Below are 16,567 nucleotides of genomic sequence, written 5' to 3' on the forward strand. Positions count from 1 at the left end.
AGGCCTCAATACAAAAATACAAAAGAATACAATAATTCAGAACACCGAAAATGTGCAAACCTTTTTTTCTGAAAAGATCAAAGTTCAAAAGGTGATAACTAACGTAACGAGGGACATAATTAATTTTTGATGTTAAAAGTTCATGCATAGATTTCTGTATTAACCGAAAATTGTTAATATAAATCTATTTAGTTTACACTTTGAATTTGAAGTCACCAGGAGTTACACACACACTCTTCAGACCAGCACCAACCACATTTCAGAAAAATTTGATTGAATTATTCAGACTACTTTTAATCTGCACACATTTAGCATTTATATAATTTAGGATTTATAATAATGATATATTTATATTATATAATATATAATAATCTAAAGAAGACAATGCCTGAGGAAGCCCTGCTTACAAGGGACACAGGTCAAATGATTGTCTCTGATTAGTGGAGCTGTGTAAGGATGTCTACTTCGACCTGGTTTACACTTGTGCGATGCAATTCTGTCAAACTGTATTTCTTTGCTGTTGTTTTTGCTGGAGCAGACACATGCAAACGACTGATCATGGGTGTCTATGTTCACCATTGGTTAACAGTGGTAGTGGAACTCAGGCCTGGGCTTTAATAAAGAAAACAGAACCATATGAAAAGAGAACTTAGATTGTTGATAATTGGAAATATTTGAGAATAATAATTAGATGTAGAATTTATAGTTAGTAGAGTGAATATTAAAAGGTCTTTTTCCTTTTTTTATCATCACCAGCAGCTGTTATTTACACCATTATTACTACCACCACCACTGATACTAAAACGCCATCACTGGTTGAGTTAACTGCTCTCCTATTGATGGCACTTTTGTTTCATAATAATCATCCATTTAATACCTGTTGAGATTCAAGTTTGCGGTTATCTGGGTTTAATCTCTAAGAATTTAAAAGTTTATGGAAAAGGGTCTTTGCAGAAATGAAACTAGACATGAAGCAGAGAGGGAAAAGGCCGACCAAAGTGCAAAAGAGAAAAGGAGCGAGGTGGACAGATGAGAAGCGTCTGGTAGACAAATAGCTCTAGACGAAGGCTACGATTTGATTAATGACCGGGGCGTGATCTGCCCGAGCACTGATACACGGCATCCACATGGAAAGAAGATCCATCAATGCAAATCCGGCTCAGTCGCTGTCGTCCAGAGAAAAACTCTGACCCAGCCAAAAAGTCACACACCGCCACCTGACCCCCATCTCTCTTTCTACCTTAATCCGACCATCCATCGAGCTCGCCTCCAATCCATTCAATCCGTCCGTCAGTACATCCATCCCTCCCTGCCTCAACAGCATTTGCATTCTCTTCTCGTATTAAAGCCTCGCTCCCTATCCTTCGCACTTTTTCTCTCTCCTCAGCTGCTCCGTGTCACGCTATCTCATGTTTCTCTTCCCTCTTTAAATACCCAATTTGCATCCAATACAAGCAAGCACCTTCCAAAGTGGAGCCAGCATGTGAAAGGACGAGCTCTGAAGACAGAATAATTCAAATATGACTCAGTCAAGGAAAAAGGACAGGAGACAAACTGGGCTGTGGGGTGTTGAGGGAGCGGGTGAGGCACGTGACGCGCTGGGGGATGCTCTGGGAATCAAAGAGGATCTTGGACCTGGAGATGATATTGCAACCGTGAGGGGAAGACACAAGGAGGTAGAGCGATAAAACTACTACATATTGTTGAATAAAAAATAGTTATAAATCATAATTTTTACTCAGATTGTTTAATCATAAGGATGTGGACAGAAACAAATATTTCATAAACTCTTTTTCTCACAGTGACAGTGGTTGACACTCACACACAGCTGCCATTGTGCCTAAATATAAATTATACAATCAGACAATTGAATGGAAATGTTAACGAAACATTTAAATTGAATTATAATTAACTAAGTTAACCTGCTGTGATTAAGCCAGAAAAATGTGTCAAACTTTGAGGGATGATTCTTCATTTATTCATGGCAACAATAAGGTTTTTGGATTATTGTTAATCAAATATTTTAATTAATTTATTTGACTTGAAAATAGCATTAAACTGATATTTTATATATAACCACTGGTAGTGAGGGACAGGCATATACTGGCTCCCAAATTGTATATAGTTGTTTAATGACTAATATTGGTAAACCAGTATCAGTCTCTCCCACTTTCCACCATTCACTCCTCGATAGTCCAAGTTTCCCAGACATGTTAAAGGAGGGAGGGATTTAAGAAGGGGAGAAGAGAAAGAAGGAGGCTTCGGGAGGGAGGGCGGGGAGACTGAGGTCTTTCTTTGCAGGAGAAGAAAGCTGCTCTGCCATCCCAGATCCCCAAAGTATCATTATTAAAACACTCACTTCCACAGGATGAGGACAGACGGGGTGAGAGAAAAAAACCTGAAGGGAGGAGAAGGAAGAAAGAGAGATGGACGGAGGGTTTGGCTAGAAAGGGTCAAACACAAAGGGGGAAGATGAAGAAAAAAGAGGGAGCGGGGATCCCCCACTGGACAGAGTAAAAACAAATTAAAAGAGCCCTTATAAAACACAGATGCTGCAAAGAAAATAAACTTCACAAGATTTACTGTCACAAAGGAATCGGAGGACTGGTGGAAAAACCATCAGGTCGTTCCCCCCCCCCCACCCTCCTTCTTCCTTCCTTCTTTCTTCCTCTCTCAGGTAACGTTGTGGCAGAGGGATCTGTCTCCTCAGTTCCGTACCACCACCACCACCACCCCCTCCCCAAAAACCACTCTCGTCTCTTTGTACACCAATCTTGCTCTTCTGCTATTTTCAGTCTAAGCAAAGAGTGGAGGTCAGGACGGCCTGTGTGAAAATGGCTTCCTGCCCGGTCCCCCACTCCCAAATCGAGAGCTAGTGGGGAGCTTTTATTAACAGCCCTGTTGGGGAACATTTTCTCAACGTTTTGTATTTTTATTGCTGTTTCTCATGTAAAAAAAAAAAAAAAATAATGCTTGACAATAGCAAAACAAAATTCATTGCTTTTTTAACGCCATTATAAAACTAGGGAGAGTTTAAAAAAAAGATAGAAGATTATAGTGCGTATCGTGCTGTATCAGACAAACTGCTTGTTCAGACCCCGGAGGAGTCTGTGTTGTAATGAACAGGTCAAATCAGAAGCCGAGAGGAATAGAGAAAAAAACGACAGCAACAAAGAGGCGGAACATACATGTAAAAAGACACACTTGCACATTTCTGCCAAAACACACGGGTTTACACAAACAGCACCCTGAAATCAGATCTACAAGTTTACAGCATGTCAGTATTTATAAGGCCTCATCAGACAGGGCTGAGTCGCCAGCAAGAGGAGCTGGGAGGGGGTCAGCCAGCTCCACTGGATCAGATGACACCCACACTCCAACCATATCTGTGTGTGTGTGTGTGTGGATGTGTCTGTGTTTGTGTGTGTGTGTGTGTATAGACATCATCTGATTTGGGTCAAGGAGCTAGTACCTCACAGTAAAGAGGGGCGGGTTATGGCCAATGATTGGATGTTTGGGAAAGCAGGAGAGGGTGGGGGGAAGGTGGAGGAGGGTGAAATGAATGTGTGTGAGAGAGAGAGAGAGAAAGAAAGAGAGAGAGGGGTAGGTATTGCACCCTAACACACAGATGCTTGTATACAGCATACACACTTACAAACCAATTTAGAGGGAGCAGGAGCAAAAGGAGAGATAGCACTAGATGGTGTCTCTGCCGTTCTTCTATTTGCTCTCAGCAGAACATGACTGGGTGGGAACTTTGATGAAAGAATAGACTTTTATAAGCAGTTCAATAATTAAAAACAGTATCAAATTTCATACACACATGTTTGCAAATGCAGAATGTCAAATGAGATATATGTTGATATATAGGTTTATATATATATATATATTTTATTAAAATATTATATATATATATATATATTATATTAAAATAATTTTCTAAGGGAAGTGACAAATATTTGAAAACCCACAGATATTATTAACATTGTATATTTTTTATAATAGCATATTCACTAATATTGGTTAAATACAAATTATATGTGAAGTATTTTAGGTTAATTAAAATTGTGTTGAAGGTTTTTTTTATCCTGTCCATTGTGTTTTGAGAAATAAGGATGGATTTAAATTAAAATTATACCACAGGGACCGAGAAAGCCTCTTAAAAACCATGAGTATGTTTTTTTGTTGGACAATAAAACAAAAGCCTTAGGCCCATGTTTGTATGAATATAGGAGCAGTAGTACGTTATTTTGAATTATTTCATGTGCACAGCAGATGTCAAACAGTAACACATGAAATATGGCAGCAAAAAAAGGGGACACAGATGAGGACAAAAAATAACAAAATGTAATCATATTCATTCACTGCAACACAAGAGATGAATGGTGTGTTGTATGTGAACAATATTTGGAAGAACAATTTAGGGATCACTGCCTCTTAAAAGAGATATCAATTATAAGCGAGGCTCGAGTCAATATGTGTGACAGTGTGCGTTTGAAGCGTAATGAGATGAAGCCTCCTGCGCCGACCTCCCTGGTCAGACAGCAGAACGGCTGCGTCCATTTAACTGCAACTTCTGTTTTAACTCCATGCCCCGAAAGACAGCAAACAATAAGAGAGAGAGAGAGAAAGAGAGAGAGAGAAAGAGAGAGAGAGAAAGAGAGAGAGAGAGATAATGACAAGCCTGTGCTGATGTCACGTGCGACGCCGTGGTTCTGAGCAACTGCATGAAAATCATTAGGGTGGGATATTCTACCACTGATGAAAAGGGATGTTCCTGCAGAGTGGAGTCGGCTCTTCTCCTTTCTAACACTGGTATTTTGTTAAGTGTTCTATCACAGGAGCTCCATCTGCATTAATAATCAAACATCCACAGACATTTTCGTGTTCTACACTGCGCACACACACACACACACACACTCTCTCTCACACAGGCAGAGCGGTTGAACATATAGATCTGATTAAATTCCACCATTTAAAGACGACGCTGATCTAATGCTGACTGACTGACATCCCGGTTACATGCAGCTGTGACAGAAGCTCCATCTGAGAAACCGGTAACAGCGACGGGGCCACTTTGATCCGAAATTAGCCATCTGAGTTGTGACAGCATCCCAGTCTAAATAAATGACGTGTCAAAAACACTTAGACATGATATGAGTAAACAGGAAATGGACAAGCTCTCTGCTCAGGGTCGCTCAATGTAAATCTACGAGGTTACTCAAGATGTGTCCTGCTGAGATATTATTATGGTTATAATCTGGTTACCTGCCTTTACTAGAGCTAAATCGCATTTACCCTTGAATCGATTCATGTAACAAAAATACTTTCTGTTTTAGTACAGATTATCTCAGGTTTCTATCAAAGAGAATAGGTCTCTAAAGGTTGGTGAATGTGTTTCACAGACACATTGGCGACTCACGGGAGTTGTTAACTCATTGTAAAGAGCGACATGCAGGAAAATGTAATTACATGAAGAACGATTTATCTCTATTCAAGTCTTAGTGTTGGTTTTATACTTTATAAAATGTACACCTACAATAGATCAGCAGGTGTGAGGTAAAAATTTGTGTTATCTTTAATCTGCAGTGTATCTTCAACAAATGATACCTTTCTATTGGACCTGTTTATTTCTATAAATAGCGTAAAATTAACACGTCTTAGGCATCAGGGACACGAACACACACACAAAATTTAAGAAAATAAAAACTGAATTGAGAGAGAAACAAAAACCTGGAAAGGGGATCCACACGTGGCACAGCACAAAGGCGGGATGTAAAGCCCATTGATTGTGTGACAATGGAAGGCTTTGGCTTTTCAGAGTGTGCACTTTTCACATGGCAGGCCATATGCTGGAAGCCACAAGTGCGTCTGTTTGTAATGGCAAGCCAGCTTTATTTCTTTATCTCTACCTTACAATTTTGCAAATCAAATAATGATGAGTGCAGCGGCAAGCACCCGGTGTTAAGAGGGTTTAGTGGTTGTGGAGATTGAGTTATTAGGGTCCGTATAAAAAGGACAGCGGCCTCTGACGGAGCACGACTGCCAGCCAAGATACATATTCCTCGCACTGTGTATTTTTGGTTGCTTTAAAAGCCCTAAAAGTACAGGGGAAGGCTAATTTTCAGGGTAAACAGCTTGTTCGATTGCAGTGTGGTTTTGCGCTGAGTTCTCCGTTTACTAACACAAGCCGAGCTGAGCTCTGGCTCCTCTGCCAACCACAGGGAGAAGCCTATCGGAGGAATAAATAAAAAAACGAAGCTAAACTAACAGCCAAAAAAAACAAGCTGCTAATGTTAGTTTACCTTTGATAGCAAACAACTGTTAAATCAAATGTAGAGAGTAATATACTGTACGTACCCTAATCTTCTTCACTACATGGCAGGTTGAGGGGAAAAAAGGCTTTTAAAAGAGATTTGCTCCTTTTGGAATGCTATTTACAATTTCCTGTTTCCCGCTGACGAGTAATTTAAAGGTTAAATTATTAAGATATAAAAGTAGAATTTGAATTTGATGACGGATTCTGTGCCAAATAAAGTAAAGTAATTATCAGAACAATCACTGCTCAGGGTTAAGAAAAATTTAAGCAGTTTTTAAAAAGTCAATTATCTTAATGTTAACCATCCACAGAGGAAAAAAAGCCTTTTCATTTTCTCTATGTTCCAAAAATAATAAGACCAAAAAAGGAGAGGAAATGCCAGAAAGCAAAGATTGTGACTATGAAGTCTCTACATTCAACACAAAACAGTTGTTTGAACTGCGCTTTTTGAAAAGAACTCCAAACAAGGGCTGCAAGCTGTTTAAGTTGGAGGAAGTGACCATTCATAAAAAAATATGGAGAAATTACCCCCGCTCTGTCGCTGTTGTTAGATTTGTATCGAGGCAAAAACCCTTGCACAGCTCAATCTTTACAAGTGCTCTCCTCTCTGTCTCTGGCCTGTTCCTCCCTCTGTTTAGTGGGAATCCTGACCACACAGCACCACATGGAGGACGACCTGGGTACTAAAACACGGGGCTGCCACCAGGCTTTGCTGCCTTGCTACAAACATACATTAACACTGAGTTGTGAAAAATTGCCGTAATGTTTTATCGAAGTTGAAGTAAAAACCATCTGATGTGTTCAATTCATAAATAGCATTTGCTTTCTGTGAATTTTATTTTAACAAATGATGTGACAAATTTGTATTTGGTGTCTTTGACGGTCCCTGTTTATTTAAAGCTGAGACCCAGAAGCACAATACAAACGTCTGCTGTCACTGATAAATGTCTGAAGTCAGTGGTTGGTGCTAATACATGTGTAGATGTGTGTTTGTGTATGTATGTGTGTAAGATGTATGACAAGGTCAGAGAGATTATGTTAGTCCTTGTATGCCACAGCCTCCAGCAGCATCCTCAGTTTTCTCACAGGGCTTTTATTTCATGAAAGAAATACTATTTATATGGAATCGGCAGAGCTTCAATGAAGGAACATATGATAACAATGTATTGAGCTGAACAAGTGTCCATTGTGGACAATGCTATAAACTAATGACAAGCAATGCTTTAAGGTCTGATTGATTTAATACCTATTTGCATTAATGCAGTGAAGTAAAAGTTGGATTGTTCAGAAAAATGTATGAATAATTTTTAACATTAAATAAATAGATTTTAGTCTCAATCTAAAGTAATTGTGGTCAAAAGTCCTTAAAGTAGTGAAGAAAGATGGAAACACATTAACATCTACAATTAGTCATTAAGACGACTGAGTGAACTTTACCTGCTGAGGGAGCTCATACTGTCAGTGAAGGCTCCAGTAAGGCTGGTAAAATATGTATGTATATAAAGTGTCAAAATGACAAAGTGGAAAACCCAGACAAAGGGAAGTTATGAAACAAGGTGCTGATTTGGGCCTACGGTGGCTTCGTGAATGCCTGTTCAGTGCGACTCAGGCCGGACACTAATCCACAGCAGGCAGCTCATCACGATGACTGAAACCTGAACGAGTCATCGATCTCACAGTTTTATACTGTTTACACTTTTGTGAAATTAAAACATACTAAACCGCTCTGCTCAAGCCGTGGAGTAGCTGCGTGAAACAGGGATTTCAACATCTCGGCCTGTTCTCTGTGACTGTTTAACTTACAGTAACTATACTGTCAAAAACAAGGTCAGAGCGAGGCCAAGTACATACGTGTCACACGCCAGCAGTTATGAGGTAATGTTTCCTTGGCATCGGCCACAGCACAGCATTGGTGTTTTTCACCACAGGACGATGACTGACGAAGCGGAGCGTTGGTGGGAGGAGGGAGGCGAGATAAAACAAAAGTCCAAACCCAAATAAGCAAGCCGTCAGCCTCTAATAGCAGAAAGGAAGTGTCCCTTTATCAACATGTGAATTAACAGTTTCCCGTCACACCTTGTTTTCTGCCTCCCCCTCTCTCTGAACCAGCGCCAGGGCCCAGATGGCCCTGTGATCGGACCACCAGGGCTTCGGCTCGGTGAGGAAACAAATCTGTTGCACTGACTAATAGCCTTGTGTTGATGTTTTACAGTTGGGACGTGTATGACCAGTGTCGTGTGTACACACGAAAGGCGCCCATGCATGTTGAGAAATGCCACATGGGACATTTATGCCAAACGTCATAACTGCCAGAGAGGTGTCTCTGAAAGGGACAGAATTTAACGGTACCGCACAGTGAAAGTAAAACAAATCTGTAGATAAAAGCCTCACGACCGACGGCAGCACTCGAGGGCAAAGTGCAGCCCTTCAGAGCGAAGTATGAACTCGGGTCAAGTGAAGAATCAAAGCTGCTTTTTAGATTATTATGATCAAGTTGCTGAAAACCTGTGTGCAGTGCAGAGCGCAGCATTATACAGTTCTGTGGCCGGATCAGAAAAACATCTGAATAATAAAAGTCTACAGTGGCTGCCATATGCCTGCTATAGCCTCAATAACCTCTGCCCTGTGCAGAGAAACTGCACTTACTAATTTAGCCGTGTATGCACTGGGCCGCAGACAAACCACATTTTATAGTGTGGGACGTTCACATTATGGGTCATCACCTCAAATCACAATACATTGATCCCACAGGGGAAAGGCCTTGGAGGAAGAAAAGTTGGGAGAGAAAAAGGACGCAAATAGCCACGGCCGATTTTAACAGTGACAAGAGGACGGCCAATTGCAGCCTCTATTTTTAGGTGTGCCGGCGGCTTGGGCTGGCAGCTCTGAGAAGGATGTGTACTTTTCTACAGTTCCTTCCCAAAAATCAATGCTGTCCTCACTGGCGACAATCACAGAGCAGCTGTTGTGGCTAGGTGGGCCGGCCCCCGGCTCGCCTCACCCTGCTGTTCTCTGCCAGTCACACAAAACCGCCTCCCCTGCCCAAAATTCACACCCGGCTCGCGAAAACAGGCGGAAGCCAGACACAAAAGCAAATGTGACTCAAGTGTGTTTGCGTCCGGTGAAAACTGCTCAAACTATGGCGTTTTTATCAACGCTGGTGGCAGCAGCGGTGGAGGGCTGCCACGTTTCTAAATTTACATGTGGCAGGATGTGCTGGAGCCGATTTATCTTCCAAATAACAGACACCAGGAGACCTACATGACCTTGCCCCCTCACAGATCTCACTGGTGAACTGTTAATGACCCACTGGGTTGTGTGCTTCTCGGTACTCTTGCACCATATAAATATATGCCTGCTCCTGAGGGTGACAATCATCTTGTTTTCGGTTTGTCTGACAAGTTAAATTTATTATCCGGCGCACAACAAATCGTGCTTTGCAAAAGATTATTGCACTCATACCAAACATGTACACTACACTCTGTGAATGTTAATATGTCTTCGTTTAAAATATTAAGGGAACTAAAAGGCTTAAAAATCACAGCACTCTTTACACGAGGCATGAAAAACAGAACTCCTAGCAGGATAGAAGTACAATTTGTGTAAAGGCCGTGATAATAGATCCATTACACATAACCGTGGGAAATTCTTTACACCTATGTGAAACCAGGTAAAAAATGCAGATTTGAAGAAGTTCAACTACTACAGTTATTTGGGGGGTATAAAACATTTCCATTTTTGAAAGGTCTTTACTTGAAAGCCCTTTACTTCATAGTGAACAGCTCTCAGTTAAACTTTAGTCTGTGGAGCAAGAAGGGGGGGGGGGTTGATGACACTTTTAACATGCAACGCTGGTGTAGACGTGCTGTAAATAACATCCCGTGATCCCTGCGGCAGAATAAATATGTCACTTCTTGCCGCTGTCTGCTGAACCTCCCGCTGTGTTGTGCATGTGTGAAAGGCAAACTGAGGATTTGGTCTGGACACAATTCTCCGGATTTTATGCGCAGGCCATGGAGAAGCCTTTAGTAACCCCAACTTGCAGGGAGAAGTGAGTAATGCAGGTCAGAGGGTTGTGAAAACCTGTGTGTACATTAAAAGCTTGCTGCTGTCCTGGATAAATTGTGGAATTAATACCATCATATTTCTATTCATTTTGCCCAGATTATTCTAAATCAGCAGTTTTCTGTGGGTGGGTCGTTGAGAGCATGTCAAAGGGTAAACTATTTTCTTTTTGTTTGTGCACATTTTGAATATTGTATAATAGAGGCAGCTTTTTAATGAACTACATTTCCATAAAACATGGATAAGCTCTACCTTTAAACATTAAACACAACCCCCAAATCACACATTATTCTGTATGTTTCTCTGTAAGGGTTTTTATTTGTGGTGAGGTTGAAAATGTGCAGGTGCCTCCAGAAACATGCGTTTTATCTTGTTAGTCTCTCAGACACCGACACAGAGTCTCATTACACAATATAAGCAAAGGTCAGTGTAACATGCTGAACTTTTTAAGTGTCAGACTGTGAGACTGCACCACCACGAGTACACAACATGTGAACTATGCCTCACAGTTCACACAGTAAGGGACCTTTTATCAGCCAGGTAGTGTCCGTATGGTTTGAATTAACACCTTGATGAAAGTGGTGTGAAACCTGACTTCAATTTCCTGTGGACTACATTATACACTGTAAGATATTAAGAGTCATGAAAACCTGCAATTTTCCTCAAGGGTCCGAGCAACTCTTCACTACTACTCAACTGTGATCCGGGATTTGAACCTTTTCAGATTGGAATGTTAAAAACCATTAAAAGTCTGGAAGGGGATGGTGTATATCTACTTCAAGTGCACATGCATACACATGCACGCACTCTCAGCAAGGTATCACTGTGAGGACTAATTGTTGACAGGTGGCCCTAATGCTCTCCTTTGAAACAAAAGTGTGATTTACGAGCACGCTCCTGGAGTCCCTGGCTTTCAGCGCTGCTACTACAAACTTATCTCTCTCTCTCTCCCCGGGCCGGCCTCCCTCCTCCCCTTCCCCTGCTCTATCTCTCCCTCATTTTTCTCAATTGCACCTCATTACTTTGCTCACTCACTTTCACCTCCCCTTCCACTTTGATGTACCTGTCCCTCTCCGTCTCTCATCGTAGAGCGGCAACTCTCCAAAGTCAGACATCCTTTTAATGTTTGATGGCCTATTTTTCACTCTCAGTGTGGAGGAATGTGTGTGTGTGTGTGTGTGCGTGTGTGTGTATTTTAGTGTAGGGGTTACAGAGGGGTTTGGGTCTAGACAAGGAAGACAAGAAGGAAATAGGAAGCTTGGGTGCCATTTTTCAAGAGAGACAGTGTGTGTGTGTGTGTGTGTGTGTTTTGCTGGGGGTGCAGTGCAAATTTTGGGAGCAGGCAAAAAACAATATGACTTGACCCTGACCCCACCCTGATCCCAGCATCTTCCGTCACCTTTTTGGGCTCATATGTACACTTGGAGCCTGGGAACTGCTCCTGGGAAAAGTATATTTTTGTAATGAAACGATTTCTGTAAAGGAGAGATATGGATAAAGTTTTCTATCCGGATTATTTCATATTGGGAAAATAACAGTAATTTATTTTTCCCAAGCCGGGTTAGAAATCTGGTCTGCATTTAAATAAAGCTAATAAAAAAGCTTAAAAATATCCTACTGCAATATGTCGAATCCGTGTCTGGTCAAATTCCAGTGATTTGGTTCTCTGAAGTGTTTATCAAGATCTGAACCTGACCCTAAGTTCAAGGATATTCCTGGAAACCCCTGATTAATGAGAACTGTGATATTTTACACTGAGTCACACCTCTGGGGTCAAGCGGTGCAGCTGACACAAAGTGTGTGTTTACCAGTGTGTGTCTATGTCAGCTAGGGTCACACAGACAGTGCCGGCTGCCTGCAATGGTGTTTGACAAACAAGGTTGTGGCAGACAGATCAGAGTCCCTGGAAAAGAGCTACTGAGATGACCAGTCACTGGAAACACAGACACACACACACACACACACACACACACACAGTTGGCTTCACTTCGCTGACATATATTAACAGTCCAGCACCAATCAGTGTCAGGGTTTTCAGTTTTCTAAGTTCCATATCATTGCTGCTAATCGTTCCACTAAACCATCACAATATGTCCCCTAAGGCTACTGACACACAATGAGACACTACTCTTTGACTTTTTATGACCTAATAATTCATGAATGAGTCTGTAATTTCCAGCCCATGCTGGCTAACTATCAGTTTTACAACTGCCTTAAATCAGTTGCTTAAACATAAAAACATTTAACTGTATATATTTTGTTGAGTGAGTTGATGATCATCAGTTGTTCTGAGGACAGGAATCCCTACTGAAACTTTTTGGAAATACATCACAAAGAGTCAATGTGTTTGATTAACTGTCACAGCTAAATGACCATGGGGGGTATTTTCCAGTTCAAGGTGAGTTATGAAGAGGATCAGCCCGTGTTCACTATCACTAGTTTAGTAAAATCAGGAGTGAAAATCAACAGGGTTTTTAGGTGGATCTTTGGGTAAATCATTACATGCCATAATTTCCCCACACTTCCAGGTAGCCTCCTTTGTGTATATTCACTACGAGCAAAAACAACAACATGAGTAAACCCACCGTGCAGCGGAGACCCTGAGGGGCTGCTGGACATTCCTGGTATGGGACTACAGCGGCCCCCGATGCCTCCTCCACCCAGAATGCAACCACCTCCTCCGATGCCACCTAGCGCAGCCGCCCTGTTCAGCTCCTGCTCAATCTCCTCCAGGCCGGCGCTCTTCTGAAAGCGAGACATCCGGTTGACCACCCGCGGGGACATGTGTGTCCGCGCACAGGGTGCACCCCCGTAGGGGTTGATGGGGAAGACGTGGGTTGTGCCGCGAAGGGTGCTGATTGCTACCCAGCGACTATCCGGGCTGAAACAGATGTCCTGGACCTGGACAGAGACAGAACAGGAACAGAGATCATAGGACAGAGGATGGTTATAGGAGGAGGATGAGAGAGAGAATGTGCAGAACTGATGAAGGATGGAATCACTTCCATTCACACTGCTCGTTTCCATGCTAATGAGTTTAAATTCTTCATTTCATTATATTCACATGTTAATTGAAGATCCATTCCCTAAACTTGTTAATGTAAAAGTGTCTTAATTCTTATGTTCTCCTTTACAACTGTCATCATTTGTTAAGGCCCAAACAGTGATAATAACATTTCAGCAGTAAAGCAGCTAATAGCTCATGTTTTGAATCGAATTGTTTTTGACCAAGGGTTTGCCCTCGGACACATAAACAGATCAGTTTATTGTTCATTTAGTCAAACCATGATGCCATGGAAACATGAAACTACAAAATACAAAGACAGCATTACTAATTATTTAGAATGAACCATTTCATAACAGGGAACAGATATAAACTGATCAGCCAAGGCAATACAAACATTTACCTGGTGATGCTTTGCACTGAAACACAACTCAATGCACAAAGGAAAGATCGGAACTCCCATTAATGCTCATTTTGGCTATGTAGTAAGAGCATAATCTTACAAATAGTCCCTTTAGATGACATGTAGAGACAGTAGATACTTTGAAGTTCATTTGAATGGCTTTGCTAAGGTAAGTGCTTATTGTTAAGCATGCCAAAAGGAATGTGATGGTGTGAGAAACCTGTTTCCACTTGTATCAGGGATCTTAATTAAAATGAAGGAATTGAAAGAAAAATAAAGCAGTCACTGAATGAGAGGTTGAAATAATACCGTCTCCACATGTACAAAGTTATTAATAAAATCTGAGAAGTAAAAGGACGATTGTATCTTACGGAAGTGAAAATCAGTTTAGGCCTCGATAAATTTACAACAGTTTGACATTTTTGTATTGGACAACCTAGTTGATAATGTGTACAACCTTATGTGAAAGGTTAAATGGATGATAGCAACACAGGCATCTGTCTTGTAATGCTAAAACATAGTTCAACGATTTAGTAAGAACGTGTAGGAAAGAGGATTGACAAATGCAAAGCATGTTCTACAAATAAGCGTCTGAAAGGAAACCACAAGGAGCCAAATGGGCAAATCTGGGATTATAATCTGCGAGTTAGGTTTCAACTCATTGTTTTCAAATTCCAGTATAGATGACTACAGTTCCTCCTGGCAGGACATTGTAACCAGCCGTAGACATGCTCACTTATGCTCACATGCTTGGTCCAGATTTGGTTTTGGCAGCACTTCCTACACCGGTTTTTGAAATCAAGCAAAAAACTTACTGTATCATTTTCTTCAGTACTCAACACAGAGAAATATGCACAATGGGAATAAACAGCATCGAACTTTACTGTTTATCACACGGATAAACACATCATTCAGAGTGCATGACAAAGGTTAACCAGCGTGAAAGGTTCGGACAATAGCTTTTGGCAAAGGTGACAATGTGATGCAAGCTTGTTTAGTTTTACTTGAGATGGCTAAGAAAAAAAAACTAAAGAGTGGCTGGCGTCCTTTGTTAGTTAGGGAGCAGACACTTGGGGAGATAGGATCTCTCTGGGCATGTTTGTCATGCAGGAAACCAGACAGATAGGCTGCAGGAGACAACACAAGCAAAGGAGAGTGGGAGAAAGAAAACGAAAAAGCACAAAGGAACCGAGGTGACATACTGATGAGGGGATAGCGTGCTGAAACGGCATCCATCTTTCGACATTAAAAAGAAAGGCTTAAAAGTGGACGGGACTGGAGAAAAATGAAAGGAGAAGGTCCAGGAGAAAGTTAAGACAAGGAATGTCCAACTCTTCAGCCAGCAAGAGAGTCCCGCAGTCAGACGGACAGCTCCGTACCTGCAGGCCTTTCTAATCCTTTGCCAGGTCAGACGAGGTAATTGTCCCCAGCAATGACAGTTAATGGGGTGTCCACTGCATACCAGACGGTTACTTTACTTCACAAAGATGAGTGAAAGAGGAGGCCTGACCTCTGCTGTGGCAGATTAGTGATGCCTTGCAGATGAGAAAGGGCTACTTTGTGTGGCTCATAATTGGCCATAATTGACCTGTCAGAGCTCCCACTTTAAATGGATGACTTGACTTTAGTGTTGAATTATCAGGCAGGGGGTTACCTGAAGGATGGCTGTGATTGTACAGTCATAGTGTGGCCACGCAGATATTAGACAGTGGCCAAATGTTATCTTAAAAAGGTGGAATGTAAGTGAGCGCAGTCCCAGGTATGTGTCAGTGCGGAGGTAGCATTCCAGAGAGGCTGGAAAGTCCCCCCCCCCTCCTGTTTTTGTGCACAGTGTGTCCGATGACATCCTTGACAGTCAGGGTGATGCCAAGAAGGCATGTTTAATGTGTCCAATTATCTCTGTGACATCGGCTCCGTTCAACAGACAAGAATGTGACAAAGATGGACAGACAGACACGGGCAAACAAAACTCAAGTGTCTGCACTACAGCGCTTTGCTTCATACTGTTTGATAGCCCATAAATAGTTCACTTTCAGTATGGCAGATTTTGGTTCAGTCAACCTTTCATATAATGGATGACACTTATTTTGACTTATTAAATACCTGTTGCAGAATTTGCATAACACCAAATAAGTTGCAAATGCCAAGAGCCTGACTTGAATTTATAAATTACAAATTCTGATGAGTAAAAACCAGAAATAGAGGCAGATATATTGGATTGAAGCAGTCAAAAGTTCAGCTGTTTTCAGACCTGACCTATGGGTAACATCTGGGGGAATTGGCTGGACTTCACCTGTAGTTGGCCCTTCACACATGCACAACACAGTGGGAGGTTCTTGGTAAAGACGCGTTCAAAACGCCGGTTGCAGCAGACAGTGACAGGAAGTGACATATAACCTCCGCTGCTGAGATCACGTGATCATTCGAACAGCTCCCGGCACTGTTGACATCTTCGTCTTGTGTCTTCTACATGTATGAATCCGCTTTTTCACCGGGAGAGTTTTTATTTTATTATTTCGAATGTGCCACTTTGTGATGTTTTATTATACTGTACAAAAATGCTGAACTTTAAAAAGTTGTTTTGTGCAAACCAACCTAGGTTTCTATTATGTCTTACAAATGTCGAAATTAGGCTTTTAAAGAAAGCCAGTAGCAGTCCAGTTAAATATACTGTAAATGCACTGATGCCATTGGCCTTGATAAACTGCTGGAATCACTGGAATCCCAACTGATGGTGAATGGCTGCAAGGCTAAGCAGAATCACAGTGTCATCGCT

At 41.5% G+C, this 16,567-nt stretch overlaps 1 protein-coding gene across 3 annotated transcripts in view; it reads right to left on the reverse strand.

Annotated features, from left to right (window-relative positions):
- bcas3 (BCAS3 microtubule associated cell migration factor) overlaps nucleotides 1-16,567 on the reverse strand; it is a 293,175-nt gene that overhangs the window by 214,302 nt on the left and 62,306 nt on the right. For all 3 annotated transcript variants that reach the window (XM_062386288.1, XM_062386287.1, XM_062386289.1), the window contains exon 15: nucleotides 12,970-13,285. In XM_062386288.1, coding sequence (XP_062242272.1) covers nucleotides 12,970-13,285 — 316 coding nt within the window. The remainder of the gene's footprint in view (nucleotides 1-12,969; nucleotides 13,286-16,567) is intronic.

Source organism: Platichthys flesus, chromosome 4, assembly GCF_949316205.1.
Source record: "Platichthys flesus chromosome 4, fPlaFle2.1, whole genome shotgun sequence".
Classification (NCBI taxonomy): Eukaryota; Metazoa; Chordata; class Actinopteri; order Pleuronectiformes; family Pleuronectidae; genus Platichthys; species Platichthys flesus.